This window comes from Vitis vinifera, chromosome 12 (assembly GCF_030704535.1).
Source record: "Vitis vinifera cultivar Pinot Noir 40024 chromosome 12, ASM3070453v1".
Classification (NCBI taxonomy): Eukaryota; Viridiplantae; Streptophyta; class Magnoliopsida; order Vitales; family Vitaceae; genus Vitis; species Vitis vinifera.
The window spans coordinates 4,738,943-4,762,153 of record NC_081816.1 but is presented as its reverse complement, the minus strand read 5'-3'; the positions used below and the strand labels follow the sequence as shown (position 1 = coordinate 4,762,153).

At 35.7% G+C, this 23,211-nt stretch overlaps 3 protein-coding genes across 3 annotated transcripts; all 3 read left to right on the top strand.

Annotated features, from left to right (window-relative positions):
* The first annotated feature begins 5,822 nt into the window (after nucleotides 1-5,822).
* Nucleotides 5,823-8,860, top strand: LOC100255678 (uncharacterized). Its single transcript, XM_002273837.5, has 4 exons — nucleotides 5,823-7,725; nucleotides 7,869-8,129; nucleotides 8,290-8,409; nucleotides 8,502-8,860. The coding sequence occupies exons 1-4, from the start codon at nucleotides 6,595-6,597 to the stop codon at nucleotides 8,550-8,552; spliced, it is 1,563 nt and encodes a 520-aa protein (XP_002273873.2). The 5' UTR covers nucleotides 5,823-6,594; the 3' UTR covers nucleotides 8,553-8,860.
* A 3,316-nt stretch (nucleotides 8,861-12,176) lies between these two features.
* Nucleotides 12,177-15,152, top strand: LOC132254744 (pentatricopeptide repeat-containing protein At2g20710, mitochondrial-like). The gene is made up of 2 exons (XM_059741024.1): nucleotides 12,177-12,563; nucleotides 13,491-15,152. The coding sequence occupies exons 1-2, from the start codon at nucleotides 12,339-12,341 to the stop codon at nucleotides 14,649-14,651; spliced, it is 1,386 nt and encodes a 461-aa protein (XP_059597007.1). The 5' UTR covers nucleotides 12,177-12,338; the 3' UTR covers nucleotides 14,652-15,152.
* A 1,363-nt stretch (nucleotides 15,153-16,515) lies between these two features.
* LOC100250499 (pentatricopeptide repeat-containing protein At2g20710, mitochondrial) lies at nucleotides 16,516-19,075 on the top strand. The gene is made up of 2 exons (XM_002273868.4): nucleotides 16,516-16,831; nucleotides 17,656-19,075. Exons 1-2 carry the CDS (start codon nucleotides 16,568-16,570, stop codon nucleotides 18,889-18,891), a joined length of 1,500 nt encoding a protein of 499 aa, XP_002273904.3. The 5' UTR covers nucleotides 16,516-16,567; the 3' UTR covers nucleotides 18,892-19,075.
* Nucleotides 19,076-23,211: the final 4,136 nt, after the last annotated feature.

Here is a 23,211-nt window from a genome sequence, read left to right as displayed (position 1 = left end):
CTGGGTGGAACTGGAAACTGTTTGGACGGTGGGAAACCTTGGCGTTTCATTGTTTGTGAATCCAAACAAGGTATAAGAGGATATGATGACGCATCACATGTATGGTTTGAAAGTTTCAACCATAGATGGTGATTGGTGATGGACAGAATGGATTGGCTTATGTTGTGATCTTTATTGTTTGTTGTCCTCTCAACACGTTAGCCTTTGAAAAAAAGGGCTAGGGGAAATCAGATGGCAGCTGTCAGTTCATGACTTAAAATGGTGGTAACATAATTCCATCCTATGAGTTAGGGTTTGGGTATAGTGAAAGTGACCTACGAACAAAATAAAGCGCTGATTTTTAGCAGAATTTTATGCCCAATGTAAATAATCATTGGGGGCCACTTTTGGAATAAAGGTTTAAAGTCAGGGATTTTTGAAATAGTGTCCTTTTTTAAAAAATACAGTGGAATATTTGGATTTGAATTTTAAAGTTCCAATTCATAGACTTGAAGTGCAGCCCTGGACTTGCAGAGGAGAGTATTCTTTGCGTAGGGCTGGGTTTGGGCTGACCCCTCTTGTGGGGTGGACTTTAGATTTAAAAAAAAAAAAAAAACCATAATTCTTTAGAATATTTTTCAAAATACGACACTTTAAAAAATATTTTCAAATCTATGGATGCTAATAAGGCATCACATGAAAATTGTCTTTATGACTTTAGTGTGAAGTAATGCATATTAAAATCATATGTTGAAAACATAATTTTGGTTTAAAATATTGAAATTATGTCTTTAAGTCACGATTTTTAGTGTAAAACAATGTGAGGTATTGAAAACACGATTTTTCATGTAGAAATCTTGAAATCATGTCTTAAAGACACAATTTCAATGTAAATGTAAATATTATCCTTTGATTGTAGTGTATTTTTATTAAAATCGTGTTTTGGAAACATGATTTTAGTTTTAAAATTCTAAAATTGTGTCTATAAGGCATGATTTCAGTGCAAAGTAATAAAATTGTATCTTTAAAACACGATTTTAGTAGAATGAGGATTATTTTTTTTTAGTAGTAGCTCATAAAATGATCTAGTTGGAGTGAGAGATGGACATATCCAAAAATGCTTCACTACTAGCAATACATTGCCCCTTTAGATCATACCAATGTAAGTTGGACTGGACTCTATATCTCAAGAAGACTTGGGGATCCCCCGATGCATCCCAAGTTTTTGCAATATCCTATCCAGTCTATGCCACTCTACTACATGAAAAAAAAATATAAAGGGGGAGTTGCTAAGCATTATATCAATACTAATAGTGTAATGCTTAGGGAGTATAGTCATGACATCATTTGTGTAGGGTTGCCAAATAATCTACATTGAAAGAATAAATAAAAGTGACGAGAAAATTTTAAAATTCAACACAAAAATAATAATAATAAAAAACAATTTGGCATAAAAAGTTAATTAACTATTATTTCACCTAATTTGACATGAATCGATCCAAGTGGTACATATATTGGGATAGAATACGAGTGGATGTCAATGTGGTGTAGAACTTATCTCTTTAATAGATAGCAAAAAAAAATAGAAGTTAGTGCATATACTAAAGTTATCATTCGGCTTGTCTACAAAGAGGATTCTACCAATGAGGTGCAATATGTAAGTCTTGCAATAATATTGCACCAACTCCTCATCAACATTTGGTGCCAACCTAAGGAGTCTCTTCAATAACCAAGGAAGGTTCCAAGCAAATCATAACAAAGATGTCTCTAATCTCTGTGTGCTATCAATGACAACAACTTCATCCATTGGTATGCCTAATAGAATATCAATGTCTTAGAGAGTAATAGTACACTCTTTTTTAGGCAAATGGAAAGTATGAGTCTTGGATCACCATTTCTTTACAAGTGTTGTGATCAAGTGCTAGTCTAGTGAGATAAATCCTAGTCTTGCAGCACCATAGAATCCAACCTATTAGAGAAGTGAAATGATAAGGTCATTGGATGTAAAAATGTAATGAAAGATTGTCTCTCAACACTGACATCAAAGCTCTTTAGAATCAAGCATAATCCATCTTCGTTGAATGGTTATTTAACACTTTTATTATTTGCCAGTGTTGTAGATATGGGTATATCCATATGAAATAAAGACTAAGTACTAAGATATAAAGTATAAGAAAATAGAAACTTGTGTCGATACCCAAAGAGAAAAATGGAAGACATATGGATGTACAATCATGTGTAATAGATGATACATTCTAAAGGTAGCACAATCTTCATTTAATCGAGGTGTGTGTGTGTGTGTGTGTATTTATATATATGGTTTAATAAAAGAGGTTATCTATGATGTTAGCCCAACAAATGTGGTTCAAATTATCACAAATAATGGTTTAGCATTTGTGAAGGTTGAGAAGATGTTGATGAAAAAGTATATTGGACTTTATATGCAACACATTGTATCGATTAAATGCTTGAAGATGTTAGCAAACAAAAAAATGTTGTACATGTGTTAAGCACAACAAAAAAAATAACCAACTTCATTCACAATCATGGTTGATTACTTGCACATATGAGAAAGATCTATGGTGGAGACATAGTATGTTCAAGGGTAATATGATTCACCACAGACCACATTTTCCTAGATAATTATTAAGAAAGATGGTGGATTTGAAGAAATTATTCACAAATGATGCATGGGCAGAAAACAAACTCAGTCGTACAGTAATAAGAAAAGAAGTGGAACAAAGAATGTTCAACCACACTTATTGGGAACTAGTGACAATTGTGTTCAAAACTTTATGAGCCACTATACATGGTTCTTTGAATCATGGATTTAGAAGTTGCTCCAATGATGCCCTTTGTGTGCGAGTTGATTCGCATGATGAAAGAGAATCTCAACCTTTTAAAGGGTACTTCATGGGTTTTAGATGTTATTACCAAACATTAGGATGAAACATTTTGTCATCTACTTCATACAACAGATAATTCCATTTATTATTCAATTATTAATTACTATCAATAAATCTATAATAATATTTTGATTTTGAATGATATTAACTTTCTTCTCAAAATTCTAACTATATTTAACTTTTGTTGCCTACTATCTCAGTCCAGGTTCTAATAAAAAGATGGAGTTAGTCGTAACTTGAACTACTTCAAGTTGTACATGATGTATTTTCTAAATTAGAACCTAGTCCAAAAGCCTTTGAACAATTTGGAAATGAGGTAACTTTGACAATGTTAGATTGTAGATTCATTCATATTACAATTTCATTTGTCATTTTATTTTCATATTTATTAAATGTTCGATGTTGCTGCATTGAATACATAGATCGTACAATTTCGAGATGCTAAGAAAGGGTTTAGAGATCGAGTTGCTATCAATTCAAGGATAGGAATGGTTTTCAGAGAGTAATTTTTGTGAAAAAACAAGATTTGAATACTAACACCACAATTCTTTCATCATCATTCATGTTCTAATACATGTATTCATGTCATTTCTTTATTTCTAGCTTAATGGTGATTTATGTATGGTAATGAAACTCTTACATTGAGGAGGTTGGCCATCAAAGTTTTATCGCAAACCGCATCATCTTCGGCATGTTGGAAAAATTGGAGTACATTATTTTGATCCACACTAAACAATAGAATCATCCCACCTACCCTAAGCTTCAATAATTAGTTTTTTGTTATTATAACATGAAACTAAAATTATGAGATATGGAGACTAAGAATGATAAAGTTGCAAAAATAGATTTCCTTGATCTATTAGACATTTTAACCAACCATGGAGAAGAAGAGGATAACCAGTTGTTCCAATAGGTTAGACTCGTACACTTAGATGATAATAACGAAAATTCTAACCCACAAATTGTCATGCATGTTTGTGATTCAAGAGTTGATGTTGAAAAAGTGTTGATTGAAGAAGTTCACAATGAGAGTTTCAGTATAAATACAATAGATTCATCTGAGTAAGAAATGGAACAATCAATAAATCCTTCTCGTGTTCATGTTAACTCTATGAGTGTTGGACAAAGTAGTGGTGTTGGTGTTTCTAGTTTCTATTATGATGGTTCACGAGAGAGGGAGGTGACAATGGAAGTGAGGGTAATGATGATAGAGGGAATGTTGGGCAACAAGACCAAAGTCAACATCCATTGAGCTCATTCACTAATGAAGTTGGTTTCACACATTGCACATAAGATGAAAACCATGGCTCTAAAAGGCCTAGCCTCGACATTAAAGTTATAAGAAAACCACATAGAGGGAGGAGACAACAAAGGATGACAACATGTGATGAGGACTCCTCTTCTAGTTTTGACTTTATACGTATAGAGACTCTACATGGTAACTCACCAAATGAGGTTCACATTTATCCTCTTTACATGATGAATTATGGTTAATTACCTCCTTTTGATTATAGGATGAGTTTAAGTTCAACCGATGATGACTACGGCATATTTAACTATTCTCCTACATAAATGTCATACGACAGCCCATATCAAATACAAGGACAAGTTAAAGCAAGCACATGGGTGAACTCAACGTTTCTCATCCATAGAGAAGCAATAGGCAAGAGGAGTCAAGAGACTTATGCATGACATGTTTATAATTATAATCAATAGTATGCAAATTTCATGTCATGGTACCAATATTGTCTTCATCAAGATGGATTTTCGTCATCCTCAAGAGTTGTTGAACCACATCGATCCTCGTTTTGGTACTAAAAGAAATCATTATAATATAATTTGTGACGAGTGTTAGACATTTAATGAAATTAGATATTTACTTGAGATTAGTATTCACTTCAAACTTTGAAGCTTTATATTTCTTATAAGTGCATATTATATTACTGGTAAGTAAATTTATCATTTTTTGCAGTTTTCCTTAATAGTTCTATGAGTTTTTGATGAATTTTCATCTCACTAATATTTTTTCCAAATTTCCATCCAACATTTTCAATATTTCCATAAAATCGAACCACCAATATTTTCATCTTTAATTGTATATAAAAAAAATAACCATAAATTATTTATTATAAAAATTAAGTTATGAATGTGGAATCATAATTTTGAAAATATTTTGTATATGAACAAATGAGGTAAAAAAGATTTGAAACAAAAAATAAGTTAACTATTTTAACTTATTACTTGAAGTTATTTTTAAGAATATTAAGTTATTTTAGTAAATATGATTAATCTACTTAATCACTTAAATTAAATTATTAAATAATATTAAATAATTAAGTTGATTTACCAAACATTATCTTAATAATTTTAAATAAGGAATAATCATACGAGGAATTGATGAATAATATTAAGGTTTTTATCTATTACTATTATTGCCTTAGTAAAGTCTCATAAAACCTTAGTGAGACTTAGATTTAAATTTATCATTTTAAGTTTCTTTATTTTATTTTATTTTTATTTTTCAGTTAAATTTTCTTAACCCTAGAGGAAATTTCTATAACTTCTTCAGTATAAGGACAAAGACAGGTGGCAGCTTATCACCTAATAACCGCAAGACAAACTCAACGCATGATGGCTGATGCTTATCTGCACCCACCATATCCGGTACCATTTTTCCAAGATCCGAATCTTCCCATTTCTCTATTTCCCATATCCTATCTTAGTAGCTTGCTACACAGATCATGTGCTGCTGATCATGCCTACCTCCTATATCTCACGGTTGAAAACTGATAGGGCCACTTTATTACCATGCTCCGCAATCTACAAAACATTCATGCTTTCATACTTTTTAATTACCCAAAACTGTTTCGTCCACGGAGCTGTCTGGATCCACCGTGGAAGGAATAGAAAGAGCCTTGGTAATAGTATTCTTGCTTAATTAGAGAACCAATCAGCACGTAAATTTCAGTTAAAAGGTCGTTCCCTCCTCTCTCTACTTTCTCTCTCTAAAAATTTTCCCTCTCCAGAATTTGCAGCCAATGGAGATGGCAATGGAAGAGTCACATTCGCATGGCGCTGTGGCTAGGTTTTCGGGGGCTTTCTATGCGAATCGACGAACAATACGTGTTCCGGGAAGCTGTATACAAAGTACGCAACGAAGTTGTAAGTTTAGGGCTTTCTAAGCGTCTTTCCCCGGGGTTCCTATCTCCGTTTCTTTGGTTTTAATTTCGAAGAATTCGAGTCAAGATCTGTGGAGATTCTGAGAATTTCTTGCTTTCAAGATTCATTTCTAGGGATTTGTGGTGAACTGGCCTCGAGATTTGAATTCTAGGGTTTCTGGGTAGTTATGGTGATGTTTGGTTTTTCTAGGGTGTAATTTATGCTTCTTGAAAGCACTTTGGTTTGTGGATCTTGAAGGAGTTCAACCGACCGTTGAATTTGAAATTTGAAGTTTCGGCGGGAAAATTTGAATGGCGGAAAAGATGGAATTAGATTTTCACGAGTTTTATGCGTTTTGGATTCAAACCTGAATTCAGATTTGTTGATCTTGTGTTGAATTAAGCTCGTGAAACGAGTTATAGCGCTGCTAGAATGTGCTTATGGATTTCGAGTTTGCTAAGTTTGCATATGGTTGTTGAAATTTTCTACGCTTTTGGATCCTCAAATTGAAGAATATTGACTCTCTTGAGCTCAAGTTAGGAAAGTGTGAATGGCGAGAAGGACAGAATTAGGGTTTCTGAAGACAAGTGCTTCAAGTTTGAGAGAGCAAGCTGCAAGAACAACTCTTCGCAATGTCAGAATGCAAGGGCACCCATATGTGGAGCTTCGGGAAGATGGTAAACGGTTTATATTCTTCTGTACGTTGTGTCTTGCTCCATGTTATAGCGAGTCAGTGCTGTATGATCACTTAAAGGGAAATTTACATTCTGAAAGGTATGCTGCTGCTAAGGTTACTCTCCTTAAATCGCACCCATGGCCTTTCAATGATGGTGTTCTTTTCTTTGATAACTCATCAGAGAATGATAAGCATCTATCGATAGCAAATGGTAATCCTACTAGGTTGTTAGGTACACACAAGAATGATAACAATCTTGCTATTGTCTGTCATGGTGATGATTTGAGTCAAAGTAATAATAGACATGTTGAGCAACATTCCAACAAGAATTCAGATTGTGATGTCAGTTTCTATAATGAAAGTTTGAATAATGGTGGCAGAAATTGTGATATGATGATTCCTGGTGTTATGATTAAAGATGAAGTTACTGAGTTAGAAGTGAGGTTCTTAGGTTTTGGCCAAATTGCTGCAAGGTTCTTTGAGAAGGATGGGGTTTCAAAGGGGATTAGTAAAATATGGTGTGAGTGGTTTGGGAAAGAGGAGCCTGGTGATGGGGAAACGGTCATGGTGCCAGACCATGACTTTGCTGTTGTCACTTTCAATTATCATTACAATCTGGGTAGAAAGGGTTTGTTTGATGATGTGATTTCCATGTTGTCATCTAGTCCTACAGAGGGAAGTGGAAGGAAAAGAAAGAAGTCATTTTCTGATCCAGAAGATATTAGTGAGTCTTTGAGTAATCAATATGATTCATCTGGGGAAGATTCTCTAATATCAAACAGTCCCAGTCCAAGGCTGTTGTTAGATCGATATGATGATCAACTTTTGGATACAAGATTCATATCAAGCAAGACTATAAGGCGAGAATTGAGGCGCCAACAGCGCGTGGCAGCAGAAAGAATGTGTGATATCTGTCAGCACAAGATGCTCCCAGGGAAAGATGTGGCAACACTCATGAATATGAAGACAGGGAAACTTGTTTGCAGTAGTAGAAATGTTTATGGGGTAACAGTCTCTAAGCAACTTTCATTGGATATACTCGGCTAATTTTCTCTAACTTGATATGTTTCTTAATTTCTTTTGCACTATTGCTTGGTATTCCACTAGACTTGAACTTCATAAGATTGTATAATTTGTTCATTGTACAGGCATTTCATGTGTTCCATACTTCCTGCCTTATACACTGGATACTTCTTTGTGAGTTTGAAATTTTTACAAATCAGTTGGTTTGTCCTAAACTGCGACGGAGTTCTAGGAGAAAGAGTGGATCCAAGTGTAACGGAAAAGGAAAGGATGGTGTGATAAAACCTACAACTCTGCAGATTTGCTCGGTATTCTGCCCAGAATGCCAGGGCACTGGCATAATGATTGAAGATGAACTGGAGATACCAAACATCCCGCTTTCTGAGGTTTGTCCCCTAAAGAACACTTTCTCTTTCATTTGTTTGTTTAATTTATTCTTCATAGCATTAGTTTATCCTCTTTTTTTTTTCCCTTCATTAAGATTTTCCTATTTATTCACTTTTCTGTAGTATCATTTTCCATCTTTTTCATTTATCATTTTATCAGATGTTCAAATATAAAATAAAAGTGAGTGATGCACACCGAGCTTGGATGAAAAATCCTGAAGAGCTGAAGCATTGCTCAACGGGTTTCAATTTCCCTTCCCAGTCTGGAGAAACCGTTCAGGTTGCAAGATATCTGTTTGACAACTTGCATTTTTTCAAGTGATGACAAAAATCAGGAATATGAATCCTTATTTTCAATTTTCTTGGCTGTAGGAAAAGGTGTCATCGCTAAAGTTGTTGCATTTTTATAGTGCTGATGAATAGAGCCATGCCACCAAGATCCTCCGAAACTTGCAAGTGAATTCGATCCAGATGGTAGCACGTAGATCAACCTCGTACCAATTGTTTGGAACCCGTTGTAGAGGTAAGCAAAATTTGATGAATATCATAGGCAGAAGTAGGGGGCAATGAGGCATATTACCTTTGTAGATGTGGATAGCTCCTCAATGGATCACTCTGTATATACCTGTTCACTAACAGGGATGTATACTACTGAAGATGTCTGCTCTGTAAATGAATTGGTGGTTGATAGTAGATTTACTCACACTTAGAAGAGTTCACATTGTATCTCACACTTTAGTGTTCATATTTTGTGTTTGCTTTTGTAATTTTCAAATCATCATCCACGAGCCAACAAAAGAAATGTCATGCACTGAACTTTGATGACATGTTGTTAGAAGGTGCGGAGACTGCCCTGGCCTTTGTCATTCACTCACGTATCAACAAATGATTAGTCCCGAGGCATGGCAGTTGAGGAGTGGCTGTGAGTTGAGACTGCACGCCTAAGACCCGTATAAAATGGAAGTGTGTTCTTTTTTATCATGTATTCTAAAAAGTACCCAAATAAGGAAGTGGAATTTATAATTTATGATGAATCAAAAAGTTAAATATATATAAATAAATAACAAATTTGTCCGTAAAGGAAGAGCAGAAATAAAGGTATGAACATGAACAGGGCGGAGCTTTGATGATGAGTTGGGGTAAAACATCAGAGGCCACCACAAAAAATTCTTCACTGAAATAAAAATTAAGATTGTTGAGTTTTTCTCGACAACTAATCTTGTCAACGAACTTATTACTTTTTTTCAGTTCTCTTAATCTTAATTTACTCGAGTTTATTCTCTCAAATTTGCTCTGTATTTCCCTTGCTTTCGGACTCGGGCTCTTTAATTCCATGAGGAAAATTTACAAACTAGCAAATTTCATTTCTATCCTAGAAAAGTCTGAAAAATGAAGAACAAAGAAAAAATTTCTCGACAGAAACTTGGGAAACACACATCTTAATTGCAGAAGCTAAAATTTCTTTGTAGAAAAGGGAAGCCAGTTCTAACTGTTATTCCCAAGATGAATAGGTTAAAGGGTTTACATATTAGGGGCAAGGATTTATGCATAGGAGATTGAATGGTCGAGAGGTTGAATGAGTTGCCTCTCCCCTCCCTTGACTTTTTTGGCCTCTTTTTTTCTTTTTTAAATTTGTAAGATTTGCATTCACTCTTTGCTTGTGAAGACTTTTGTCTTGCAGGCTTGTCATATTTTCAACTTTCATCCCTTGGCATATCGGTTTTTTCTCTTGCCTTTCTGTGGGCATGGTATTGTGGTTTTATTATTGACGTGGTTGAGATATGATTGATTTCCAACTTTTGCAAGTGATACTATGACTTGACTCATCATTTCCTGCTTTTTAAGCTTCTTTTTCAATTGACTTGTTTTTTCTAATCTCAAAGTTACTTTTTTGGGTCATGACTCATGACTCGTGACTCATGACTCATGCCCACACCTCAATGCTTGTATTTCCCTTTCTTCAAATGGTACATCAGTACATGGACCTTAATTTGCCACCTAATCTCTCTTAGTCATATCCTGATGATTATACCCACCTCGATGGGGTAAATAAGATACACCTAGCTTTGAGATACTTTACACATCATAGGGTCTGTACGTCGGGTTGCTCTAGATACAGTTTTTGAGTGCTCCCGGAGACGCGAATCATTTGCCTCGCTAGGAGGTCATACTTCTTACCCCTTCATTAATATTGGGTAAACAAAAATAAACAAGTTTCTTGGTGGCCTGTGATTACATCATCAACCAAAAATCGAGCCCTGTCAACCTTTCCCCAACCAATGGTTTCCCTCCCATTACCTTAGGATGGCGACTCTCTACCCTCTCAGATTTAGTCGAATCCAATTTCAGATTCAATCCATAATTAACTTGCCAACCATACCTCGGCCGGTCGGAATCCGGCTTACATTTTCTTTAATTAAGATAAGTAAAAGTCTAATTACATCGCATTGCCGGCAGCTTCATAGCCTTCATCCAACGAAATACCACCTGTACTTTGACATGCAATTCCAATATTAAATCATTTTACTTCCATTCCAAATCCCAGTTCACAAGCCGGCCGGCCCACCCTTCATGCCCCCATAAAAAAATATTAGTGTTTGTTTTAAGTTCATTGATTCCTATATAAACCTTTCTACTTACCAACAAACTCGTAGCAGTAGCAGTCCAAAAATGGGGTACTTCTATCAGTGCAGAAACTTGATGTGTTTCTTACTAGTGCTGGCAATGGTGCTCTCTCTTATGCCGTCATTGCAGGCTCGTCCGCTGTCCGGGGTCGAGGTGGGGCGCTATAGAACTGAGGAACAGCAGCAGAAGTTAAGGGAGCTCGCGGCCATGCTTCCCAAGGGTGTGCCGATACCGCCGTCCGGACCCAGTCCGGGGATAAACTGAGCGGTGGAATGGCTCTGCATGTTGTGTGACTACCGATTTGTAACTCTTGTTGTAACGGTATAGACTGTAGTCTAAGGGGATTATAAGCTTATGTATTCTTGAAGACAAAACCTATTAAGATTCCAATGCAAAAATAATGAATGAAATTTGAATAAAAATTAGATAAATACCCACTGGAGAAATGTATGATAAAATTTGAACTGATCAACAAAGACGGAAAAAAAAAAGTGATTATGGTACAGAAAATGAAATCAAGAGATAAATAAATTAGACCAATTTATGACAAGATAAGACAAAGGTTCAAAGTAATAAGATTGATACCGTTCAATGAGATAAAACCAATATATAAAATAATGACATTTATTTATAATATAAATGAGTAAGACTATGGTACAAAGCAATGAAATCATGATAGAACAAATTTCTATTCATTCATATAAAGTATTTAGTATTTACCCAAGCACCTATGGCGATTGATGGATGCAATCAATCCTTTAATCTGCTAACAATCTCCCCCCGTGATACCCCGTAGGATCTCAGAAGCTATCAACTCTCCTAAAAACAATTGCTATTAGAAAATGTACATATTCTATCATTATATTGTATTCACCTAAGCACTCATGGTGAACACAAGAGAAGTTGATAGACGCAATAAACCCTTCGATGTGCCAACATATATGTATTCAAACCCGTTTCACAAAGGAATATATTTTATATGATAGAATGGAAAATAAATAAAAAGTGAATGTTTCGATATTATTGTAGGTTCCAAATATTAAAGTAGAAGTTTTACTCTGAATTTTTTTTTTTGTTTAAATAAAATATTAAAAAAAGTTGATACCCCAAGTACCATTACTATTTTTATATACATTCTATTAAATAATTAAATAATAAATAATTCTTATTTTGTTAAGATGATAATAAATTTTCTCTTCCATACTAAATAATAACATAAAAATTTGTATGAAATATTTGGTTAAAAATGATGAAATAATCCCTAAATTGAAAATCTAACTCATCTCATGTTTTTTTTTTAAAAATAATTCATTTTTAACATAAATGTCATTTTCTATTTCAAGTATTTATATTTTGGTTTTAAAAAAAAATGGTTATTTTTCAAGGATATGATGAGAGCGTTATTTTTGTTTGATGCCACAGAAAAAAAAAAAAAAAAAAACAGGTAGGAGGTTAGATTGAAAAAATGGGGTTTAGAGAGGCCTTTTAATCAAATAACCCAAATTGTATTGGGTTTTCAGCTTTATGAAACACGAGTGCTATAGTTAAACCCTACTGAGATAAGGGTTTTAGAAAGAGACAATCATGAAGGTGGTTCCCTTTCTGGGTCGTCCTCGACATTCTAAGCTTCCAGCTGAAATCCAAATCTCGTCTCTATACGATAGAATTCAGGCTGTTCGAGACCCTAAGGCTTCGATTTCACCACTCCTCAATCAATGGATCGAAGAAGGCCAAACAGTCAGCAAACCCCAACTCCAATCACTTGTTCGGATCATGAAAGATTTCAGACGCTTCCATCATGCCCTAGAGGTCACTCGTTTTCTCTCTCTTTCTTTCTTACCCCTTTATTTGGTTCCCGAGAAATTTCAGGAAAACGGAATGTGGCTAAATGTCTAAAGCCCCTAAGAAATTCTGTCCTACCCAGAAATCCCAGAGATTTTTTGGCACCTAAAAATTTTTCGTTTTGGTTTTTGGTATTAAGCTCTGTTGCTTCCTTTTCTCATATTTTCTCGGGGACTAAACCCTTTTTTTGGGGGGTCCTTCTCGGTATATATGCTCGATGGGGTCAATATAAATTGGGAAAAATTTGGAGATTGTACATGTGTGGTTTGAGTTATGAAATTCGTTTCTTCTTGGGTCTCAATTAGTTGAATTGAAAATTTTAATTTATCTGTTCCCACCCAATGACTGGAATAATTGCTCAGCTATGTGCATTTCTGATCTTTTGTTAAGACAACCTACTGTAATTATTTGTATATATTTCTTAATTTTGTAATCCCACTAGTGGCTGATACAGTGGTAATGACCCTTGAGTAGTATGCTTGTTCATAAGTCATTACACTGAGTGGTAGAAGCCTTCAGCAGCATAGGCAATGCGACAGGATGGATGAATTGAGAGTTTTGTACCAAAATAGCACATTACTCCAAGCATAGTTGACAAAAACTTAAAATACAGGATGTCATACATGTGGTGTGGTGCTGATCTTGTGTGGAGTGATTCATATCACTGGTATGGCTGCACAGGTTGATTGCATATTAGGCATATCTTATTATGCACTAACACATGATAAGCATTGCATGACATACGATAACATTTAATGCCTATGATATGTTGTGGTTGAAAGTTGAAACCATATGAACTGGATATTAATGACTAGGTCGAATCTCAACTTCTTCCATCTTTTTGGTCATACCACTGGTTTTCTAACCCTTGTCTTCTGTTATTATGCTATTCAGATATCTCAGTGGATGACTGACCGTCGGTATTTCACATTAACTCCAAGTGATGCAGCAATCAGATTGGATTTGATCTCCATGGTTCATGGACGAGTGCAGGCGGAGAGTTACTTTAATAATATCCCAAATAATTTAAAAACTTCCAGTGCGTATGGTGCTCTTCTCAGTGGCTATGTGCGAGAGAAATCTGTGGAGAAAGCAGAAGCCACTATGCAGAAAATGAGAGAGATGGATTTTGCAACATCATCTTTTCCTTACAATATGTTGATCAACCTTTACTCTCAAACTGGAAATCATGGCAAGATTGAGGCATTGATTCAAGAAATGCAAAGTAAGGCAATTCCATGTGATGCTTTCACAGTAAGGAATCTTATGGTTGCTTATGTTGCGGCATCTGATATTTCTGCAATGGAAAAGTTCTTGAATCGGATGGAAGAGGATCCCCACATTTCTGTTGATTGGAACATATATTCAGTTGCAGCAAGTGGGTATCTGAAAGTTGGGTTGATTGACAAGGCCTTGGAAATGTTAAAGAAGATAGAGAGCAACAGACCCCATCTAGAAAGGCTTTCTGCTTTCAAGTTTCTCCTTTCTCTCTATGCACGCACTGGCCACAAGCAAGAGCTCTACAGAGTTTGGAATCTATACAAGCCATCATATGAATACCCAGAAGCATACTCCTGTATGATCACTTGTCTGACAAAACTGGATGACATTGAGGGGGCTGAGAAAATCTTTCAGGAGTGGGAGTGTGAATGCACCATGTATGACTTTCGGGTACTGAATAGGCTTCTCAGTGCTTATTGCAAGAGGTGCCTCTTTGACAAGGCAGAATCCCTTGTAAATAAGGTTATAGAAGAAAGAATGCCTTATGCCAGTACTTGGAACATCTTAGCTAAGGGTTATGTGGAGGATAAGCAAATGCCTAAGGCAGTGGAAATGTTGAAGAAAGCAATATCAGTAGGAAGGAAAGGGTGGAGGCCAAATTCTATCATTTTGGATGCCTGTATAGAGTACTTGGAAGGGCAAGGAAACTTGGAAGAGATCGAAGAAATCGCAAGGTTATGCAAGAACTTAGGGATTCCTGATGGGGATATCCATCACAGGTTACTTAGGACTTCTGCTGCAGGTGAAAAATCTGTCTCTGCAATTTCTTCATAAGATGAAAACGGTTAGTTTTACTGCTGATGAGGAAAAAGAAGCAGATCCTTTAAACATGCCAATGTTTATAGCAAACAGAAGTCCTTACAGGTCTAAGCTTTAAAGGATTTAGGTAAAAGGGACCTTCATTTTCCATTTTGTCATCAGTGAACAACTTCAGAGATCAGCCAGTTTCTCATCAATGTCATTTTTCTGTAACCTTGAAAAGGAAGAGTTATCATTGAAGGAAGAAAGTTTTAGCCCCCCAACCATGAATACCATTCACTGTTGCAGTCTGCTATTTTTATGAGACCTGATGAGGTTAGTGTCATCAGTTACTGTCCACACAATTGAGATTTTCTTCGTTGAACTTCAACAAAAGTGTTATTGATCTCCCCGTTACTAACATTATGCCTTCTGCATCTGGCTGTAACTTAAGCGGTTCCCCTCTCCATTGGTATTGTTGGTTTCAATTAAACAATGTTACTCAAATGGAAAAACTAGTTAGGTTTTATGAACTCAGCTATTGATCTCATCAAAATTTTCTAGGCAATGCTCTATATTTTTTAGTTAAGATTTTTTTTTTTTGGACAAAAATGACTTTTGATGAAATGATTAAAATATGGTGTTTGAAATTATACTTTCGGACGTACATTTGATGTCAGGGTTAATAGGTTTTAGAGTCCATTTGGTAGTGATTTTAAAAAGTATTTTTAACATTTCTGACACTTAAAATTTTTTACCTTTGAAGCATTAAAAGAAGTAAAAACGTTTCCTAAAATCACTGTCAATCTTAATATCATAAAATCTTTTTTTTTTAAAAAAAAAAACATTTTTCTTCCATTTTTTATAATTCTCACTCCTAAATTATTCCCAATGGTTTTTTAGTTATGAAAATTTACATGAATCATAAGTCTTAAAATATATTTTTGCAAACATAAAATTATCAGGATTTGGGGAAAAAAATGTTGGAATTAGTTTTAAATTTTTCTTAAATATCTTTTTGTTAATAAATAAGTTTTGGAGAAAGCATTTTACCTTGGGGAAGAAAGCTTACGAGAAGAAGGAACAGGAAGATAGATGTGAAAGAGAATAATTAGGATATATTTAAGACATCTTGAAAATTTTTTTATGGATGTGTTAATAGAATTAATGTTTTAAAATAGATGTATAAGTCGATGAGTGTATAGAGTGATTAGATAAAAATGAATATGAGAATGGTATAAAACCCATTTCTCGAAGCATGATTCATCATTTCTCGAATCATAATACTTGGGTTGGCATGACTTAATGTAAATTTAACTTTGATGTTTAGACAGGTTTTGGACAATCATTTTTTATATTTGGGTCAAGTTTGAATTATGATTTTTCAATTCAAGCTCAACTTGGTTTGGACTATGCCTTTATTTTTTATTTTTCATGAATTTATTATCTTTTTTTTTTAAATGTTTTTTAAGGCTTAATTCATTCTTTTTTTTTATTATTATTATTTTAATTTAATTTTCTTAATGCTAATACTTTTTTTATTATTATTATTTTTTAAGGCTTAATTCATTCTTTCAATATTAAGGTCTTTCCAAATTTTACTTTAAGAAAAAGATAAACCAAAAAACTTTATTAATATAGTGATGGGAAATTCATATTTTATTATATATTCTTAATTTATTAATAAAATGATGACATGTCTCTTTTTTTTTTTTCTTTTTTTTATCAATAATTTAAATTTTAAAATCCAATGATTCACATTCTTACAAAATTATATTGGGACTTTGATTTCCAATTTTGTAAAAGTTGAAAATTTGAGCTATGAATTAGTTGGGTTGGGCCAAGATCTGCAACATTCCTAACGAAGGCTGAGCCCAAGCCCATGACTAACCATCTACCCTAATTTCTGTGTAACGTTAGGGATTTGATTTCGTTCAATTCACTCCGTGACGATGCAAATCATTCGCAGGTTTGCAGTCGATACGAGTTCCATTTCTAGGGTTTTCAGGGTTTTGCCTTACTCCACTGAAACCCTAACATCTAATGCTCCAAAAGAGTCTCTTCAGAGTAGGATTTCACCGGCCATAGACCTCAGGGTTTCCATCGTTCCGGCCCTGGAACAATGGAGGAAAGAAGGACGAAGCATCAAGCAGCAAGACCTCCATAGATTGATAAGGAAACTCAGAACTTTCAAACGATATAACCACGCTCTTGAGGTTTCCACTCTGTTACTACTCTTCTCTTTGCTTTCAATTTCACCTCTTTTCTGAATTTTGTTTCATGCCTCTGTTTTGTGTCTCGGCTTCATTTCTTGATTTCATTTGACCTCTTTAGCTTCTTAAATGCTTTGTGTCACTTATTTTGTTTTTCCGTTTTAAAATTGTTACATTTCAATGAAAATTTTCTGACTCGGAACACTCATTTGTTGAAATGCTAAGCGTACGTGCATAGAAATTCAATCTATAGAATAGAGTGAGATATTATTTCAGTCTATTAATCAATTATATGTTTAAAAATAATCAATATATTAATCTCAATTGATAGTAAGAATGTTGTTTTATTTTTCTTTTTGAATTCAAATGGAATTTGAAATTCTCTGTTTGGATGTTGATAGCCATCTTAGGCTCTGTTTGGTTTTCAAAAACTGTTGGGGGAAAGAAAAGTTCAAGTTCGGGAGTCAATAATTTTTTCTCCATTTTTTTCCCCAATGACAATACTATAGAAACTAGGAGGACATTTATGCATTTTGAAACAGACCCTTTTAAGTTATTTGCATTTGATTGCAAAATTAAGTAGTGTATTTGGAACTTTTGGAACTTTTTTTTTTTTTTTCCTTAATCTTATTGCTTCTGAGATCCAAACAGAGCCTTAGCATACAATTCATTTGTTTTTTATTACAAAATTAAGCAGACTACTGCAAAATTTGTGAAGTTTTTTGAAAAACGATCATCATCTTAAAGTATTCTCATATTGATAAAAAATTATCTTCATAATCTTCATACTGCTGCCCCCTGAATTTAGTTTATCATTCTTATACCAGATATATGAATGGATAAGGGACAAATTCTACTTTGACATATCACCCGGAGATGTTGCTATTCAGCTTGATTTGATCTCAAAGGTTCATGGCCTAGAACAAGCAGAGAAGTATTTTAATGAAACACCAAATTCTTTGAGATCCTTCCAGGTTTATGGTGCTCTTTTAAACTGTTATTCCCAGAAGAAATCATTGGAGAAAGCGGAGGCCATTATGCAGGAGATGAGGGACATGGGGTTTGTGAAAACATTATCTTACAATGTTATGCTAGGCCTCTATTCTCGGTTGGGAAAGCATGAGAAGCTAGACAACCTAATGCAAGAGATGGAGGAGAATGGCATTGGTTTGGACAGTTTCACATACTGCATACGGTTGAATGCATATTGTGCCACTTCTGACATGGAGGGTATGGAGAAGCTTCTAATGAAGTTGGAAACTGATCCTGCAGTCAACTCAGACTGGAATGCATATATTGTTGCAGCAAATGGCTACTTGAAAGCTGACTTAAAAGAGAAGGCTGTGGAAATGCTGAAAAAGTCGGAACAATTTATCAGTGGTAGATCGAGAAGGTTTGGCTATGAAATTCTCCTCACCCTGTACGCTACAATGGGAAACAAAACTGAAGTGTATCGGATATGGAATTTGTATAAGACAATTGGGAAATTCTTCAACACTGGCTATGTTGCTATGGTAAGCTCATTACTGAAGCTGGATGACATGGATGGTGCTGAGAAGACCTTTGAAGAGTGGTTATCCGGAAACAAATTCTTTGATTTCCGGGTTCCAAACTTGCTTATTCGTGCATATTGTAAGAAGGGTCTTTTGGAGAAGGCTGAACAACTTGTAAGCAGAGCCATAGAACAGGGGGAGGAGCCTATTGCTGTCACTTGGGATGCTCTGGCAGCTGGATATCATGAAAATAATCAGATGGAAAAGGCAGTTGATACACTGAAGAAAGCACTTCTGGCAACTTCACAAGGGTGGAAACCAAACCCTGTAACTTTGAGTGCGTGTTTGGAATACTTAAAAGGAAAGGGTGATGTGGAAGAGGCAGAGAACCTCATAAGGTTACTTAGAGAACAGAGCCTTGTTTCTGCATATGATTCTGACAGATTAGTGAATTATATTAGGAGCGAAGAACCGGGATCCAGCACAATTGCTCAAATGTTATGGGATCATGAAGATCTAGATGCAGAAACAGATGGAGTTGTGGATTTGAAGCAAGAAAGCATCAGCTGAATTATATGCCAAGCTACCTGAGGTTCTTAATTGTATCCCTGCCCTCTGTGACTCTTCTCAACTATATTCGCCAATCAACATAAATTGAATATGATGGGCCTGGTATCCTGCTTTTTAGGTTAACCAGCTTATATTTCTCTCCACATAAAAATAATATGAAATTCTTTTTCAGCTATTATTCAAACCCCACTATGATCCCTTTATGATGAACCCTCTGCTTCCCCCGTACGCTCACGCAGGGCCCAGATGAGTCAATCGGATTAGACCAATCTTCTAACATACAACAATCTTTTTGCCTTTTCAACCTAAACAAGCGGAAGTAGTAGCTAGCTTTGATGGGAAGAATCGCAAATCTTCAATTTTCATTGTGAAGGGGCACGGCACGGCCCACTGTGTCCTGACCCATCATGAGTGGGCCCAAACGAAGGACAAGCCCATCTCGTAAAGGCTCACATGGGCTGAACATTTAATTGGGCCGCACACGTCACAAGTAGGCCAGACAGGGTTAGGCCCATCTGTAAAAGGCTCGCATGCACGTGGACGATTGCTCGAACAATAGCACCCGTCCAGTCCTTGTAGCCGATATGTGATGCCATGCGGATTGCCGTGCCATGTTGGGCGCCTGTTGGATCAATCAATAGATGTCATGGGAACAGGATTGACCAACTAATAAGAGTCCAGCACTGTTCCCACATCTCATCAAGATTCTTGCCTTGCCAGCCACGGTTGAGTAATCGGACTTAGGATGCAAGGTACAATGACCTATTGGTAGATATTTTCCATTTTAAACTTGGAACTCACAAAGGGAGTCTACATAGAGAAGTCTATTGTATATATAATATCAAGAATTACTTTTGTTATCAGCAATAGGATATGACAATAACTCTTCATATAGACCGTCTTCATCGTGATTGTGGGATTAGACATCCTTTTTACAACGACTACATGTATTAAATTCAATTTAATATATATGTCTTCATCATGTCCTATGGATATGAACTTAGACAACCAGACATCTTTATGAAAACAAATAGATATTCTTATGTTATGATCGGTAAACAGATCATACCATGCTTGGTTGGGGAATAATTGTGATACCATCTATAACGATTCACTTCTCTTATATAAATATTATCTGCTTTAAACCTATGAATCATTACTTAAAAGCAAATTTACACCATTAAAGAAACCAAGTATATACACTGTTGGAAACTTTTATCCGATCTATCATTTTGTATTAATCTGAGGGTTGGAATTATTTGCAGGAGCCCATCTCAGTGCAGTGTCTTATCTGTCGCCCGACCACACAAGGGGCCGGGCTGGAAGTGCCCAAGATTCCGTACACGAACCGGGTGGAACAGTTTTGGACCTCTCCTCCCTTTGCCAGTAATCATCTTCTCCTTTCGTGTACTTAGTTTAGGCCCCTGTCTTGCATGCGAGTTGAGTATGATCTGATTCGATACTCTCCTCATATATTCATGCCTTGTGTCCATATTCTATTCATTTGTGGATTTATTCAATGACTTAGAATTTCTCATTCGGTGATTACCACAATGGTGGGATTTTTCTTTTCTTGGTAAACATGTGGTTTGGTCTTTGAGGCAACCTCTTTGGTATTATCGTGAGAAACAAGTGTCATGTCCTTGGTTGATTAGTAAATTTTCCAAGCCCTGAAACCCACGTGTGGACGTAAGAAAGGAAATCAAGAAACTAAATAAAAGCTTAAATGATGCACACCTGTCTTTATCACTTTAGTTTAAAAAGAAGATACTAATGCGAGACACAATGGGAACCCAACACAGGAGTCAAAGGTGGCAGCATCAATTCACATTTTAGGCTCCAACATTCCACATGAGAGTGACTCTTACAAGTATGCTATCACCTCAACCGGTTTATAACAACGATATAGCTAAAATAAATTATCTTCCTACGTAAATGAGTCTCTAAATCTTAATTAACTATCTCTCAAAACAAGAATATTTCATCTGACAGAAATGATCCTAGAGAAGAATGCACCTTAAGGATCAGCCATGATATATTATTCAAAGCCTATTGTTGAATCAAGGATGAAGTCTGCAACAGTTATATATGGCTGGCAAGCAAAGACCCGTATCTACCAATATGTTCACCATAAACTAACCACCTACCCCGCCGCTTTTGGTTGTTGGTTGGCCATCAATAATCTTCCTTAACGACCAACCAATTCTAATTGCTACCATTATAACCTATTCCATCATTCCTATTGTGCGGATACTGTCCGTTATAAATTCGATAGATCTTCATAACTTTAAAACGTATTTATACAATAAAAAAATATATATCAACTTCTAATGCAATGTTAGGAAACTATTCTCCTTTAACTCACATCTGCAGAATGTTTGGTCGTCAAGAAAACAAAGTCACACGAATGGGTCAAATGATCTATGTAGTAGTTAGAAGTAGATGGACATAGAAATGTCACTTAGTTAGCAAGGAGCAGCTCGCCGACAGGGGTAGGTGTGGCAAGTCTCTACAACTGCATGCATTAGAGGAACAAATGGTAGGAAAAGAAACAATAAAGAACTCAATCACCTATGAATATTATACTTGGAGGCCTTTGTGGTCGGCTAATGCTCAAAACAACAAAAAGCAGGTTAATTTATAAGCAAGACCTAGGCTTAATAAAAAGATTAATAAGTGATATTATTGGCTGAAAACTAAGATTTTATTATATTAAAGTCCAAACAAATGGGGAGTAGGTATTAATGGAGACTGATATTTGTCTAACAAAAGTCAGACCAATTGACTGTGAGTCCAAAAAGAAGGGTGAATGAAACCAAGAGGTTTAGGTTTTGTGGTGAAACCGATAGATGGGTTGAAGAACTCCAAGCTTGACTGTTGACTCCTGGAGATGCAAATCAAATCACAGTTTCCCTCTTGAATTCAATTTAATCAAGGCCAGCAGCCATCTTCAATTATGTTGATTCCTCTTGAAGAACACGTGGACTGATTTTTCTGACCAAGAACATGGAAATTTCTGCCATGAAGATATTGAAATATCAAACATACCATATTAGAAGAAATATGTCCATAAAGTTTTCATATTTTATTAAACCATAGTCTAACATGTTATGCGTATAAACTTCTAGATGAGGCCTCAAATCATATCAAATTCCTGAAGAATGTTAAGAATTTTATTCAAACATCTCACATGTTATGGTTGGTGGGAGTTTTATATTGCTTTTCTTGCAGTGGTAGAAGAAAATTCTAGCTTGGAGTTTGTGCATGGACATCTTTTTTCCCACCCATGTGAATGGTGAATGTGAAGGAAATACCCACATCTTTTCTAGGAAGAGTTTTAGCTCGAGAATTAGTACTGTGACATGTTTTTTCCACCAATCTCGTGAATTTGAATTTGATGAAGTTCTGCAAAACTTTTAAGATGACACTTCTAAGAAATTGCCTGGGTTGAGGTTGGGTTCTTATGTCTGTTTGTCATGTAGTCCAAGCCTAGGAGAGATGTATCAAACTAGGGGGAAAAAATCTTGAATAAGTGCAAGTTGCCAACCGTGACAGTCTACTACAACTTGCAAGAAAAGTAAAATGTTTTTTCCTGAAAATTGGATGTTTTCAGAAAACAGCAACTTTTACTGTTCCATATGTTTTCAAAAAATGGGTGCTACCTTGATCGTTTGTTTTTTACCCTTTTCCTTTGTTTTTGGTGAATTGTCACTGTTTGAAACACCCGATGTGGCACCAACCTTCTATGTTTACAAGGCTGCAGTGTTGGATTATGAAGGGAAAAGGGGTAGAAAACTTGTGTTTCACTCCCAAGTAGGCAGCCAGCCAGCCAGCCTTAAACAGTTATCGGTTACTAGAGAAAGAGAGGTGAGGAGGACTCTTCATAGTGAGAAAATGACCCTTTTGGCGTCATCCCAAGCCCTTAGCTGGAGGCCTCAAAAGGAACTTGAGAGAGACAAAAGTTGATGATTCCCTCTTCCTGGAAGTTTCTCCTCCACGTCTGGCCGCCCCAACAGCAACCACCTCACCACCCATCACTAACCCTGTGAAAGTGAAATTAATGGACATTTGCTTTGCCATGGTGATGGCTTTGATACGGACGGTCTATCCCATACCCCACCTCATCACCCTTGAGATTGTCTGTTTTGAAAAATCTGCACCCTACCATTTCACTTTTCTTCTGGGTGCCCGGCACCATACCATACCATACTGATAAAGTGCCATAATCGGATCAGCACAGCAGTTTTTTCGGTGCCTTTAAGGTGACAAAGTAATCATTTCATGAAGAAAGTCAGAAACCCGATATATGAAAGACTTATA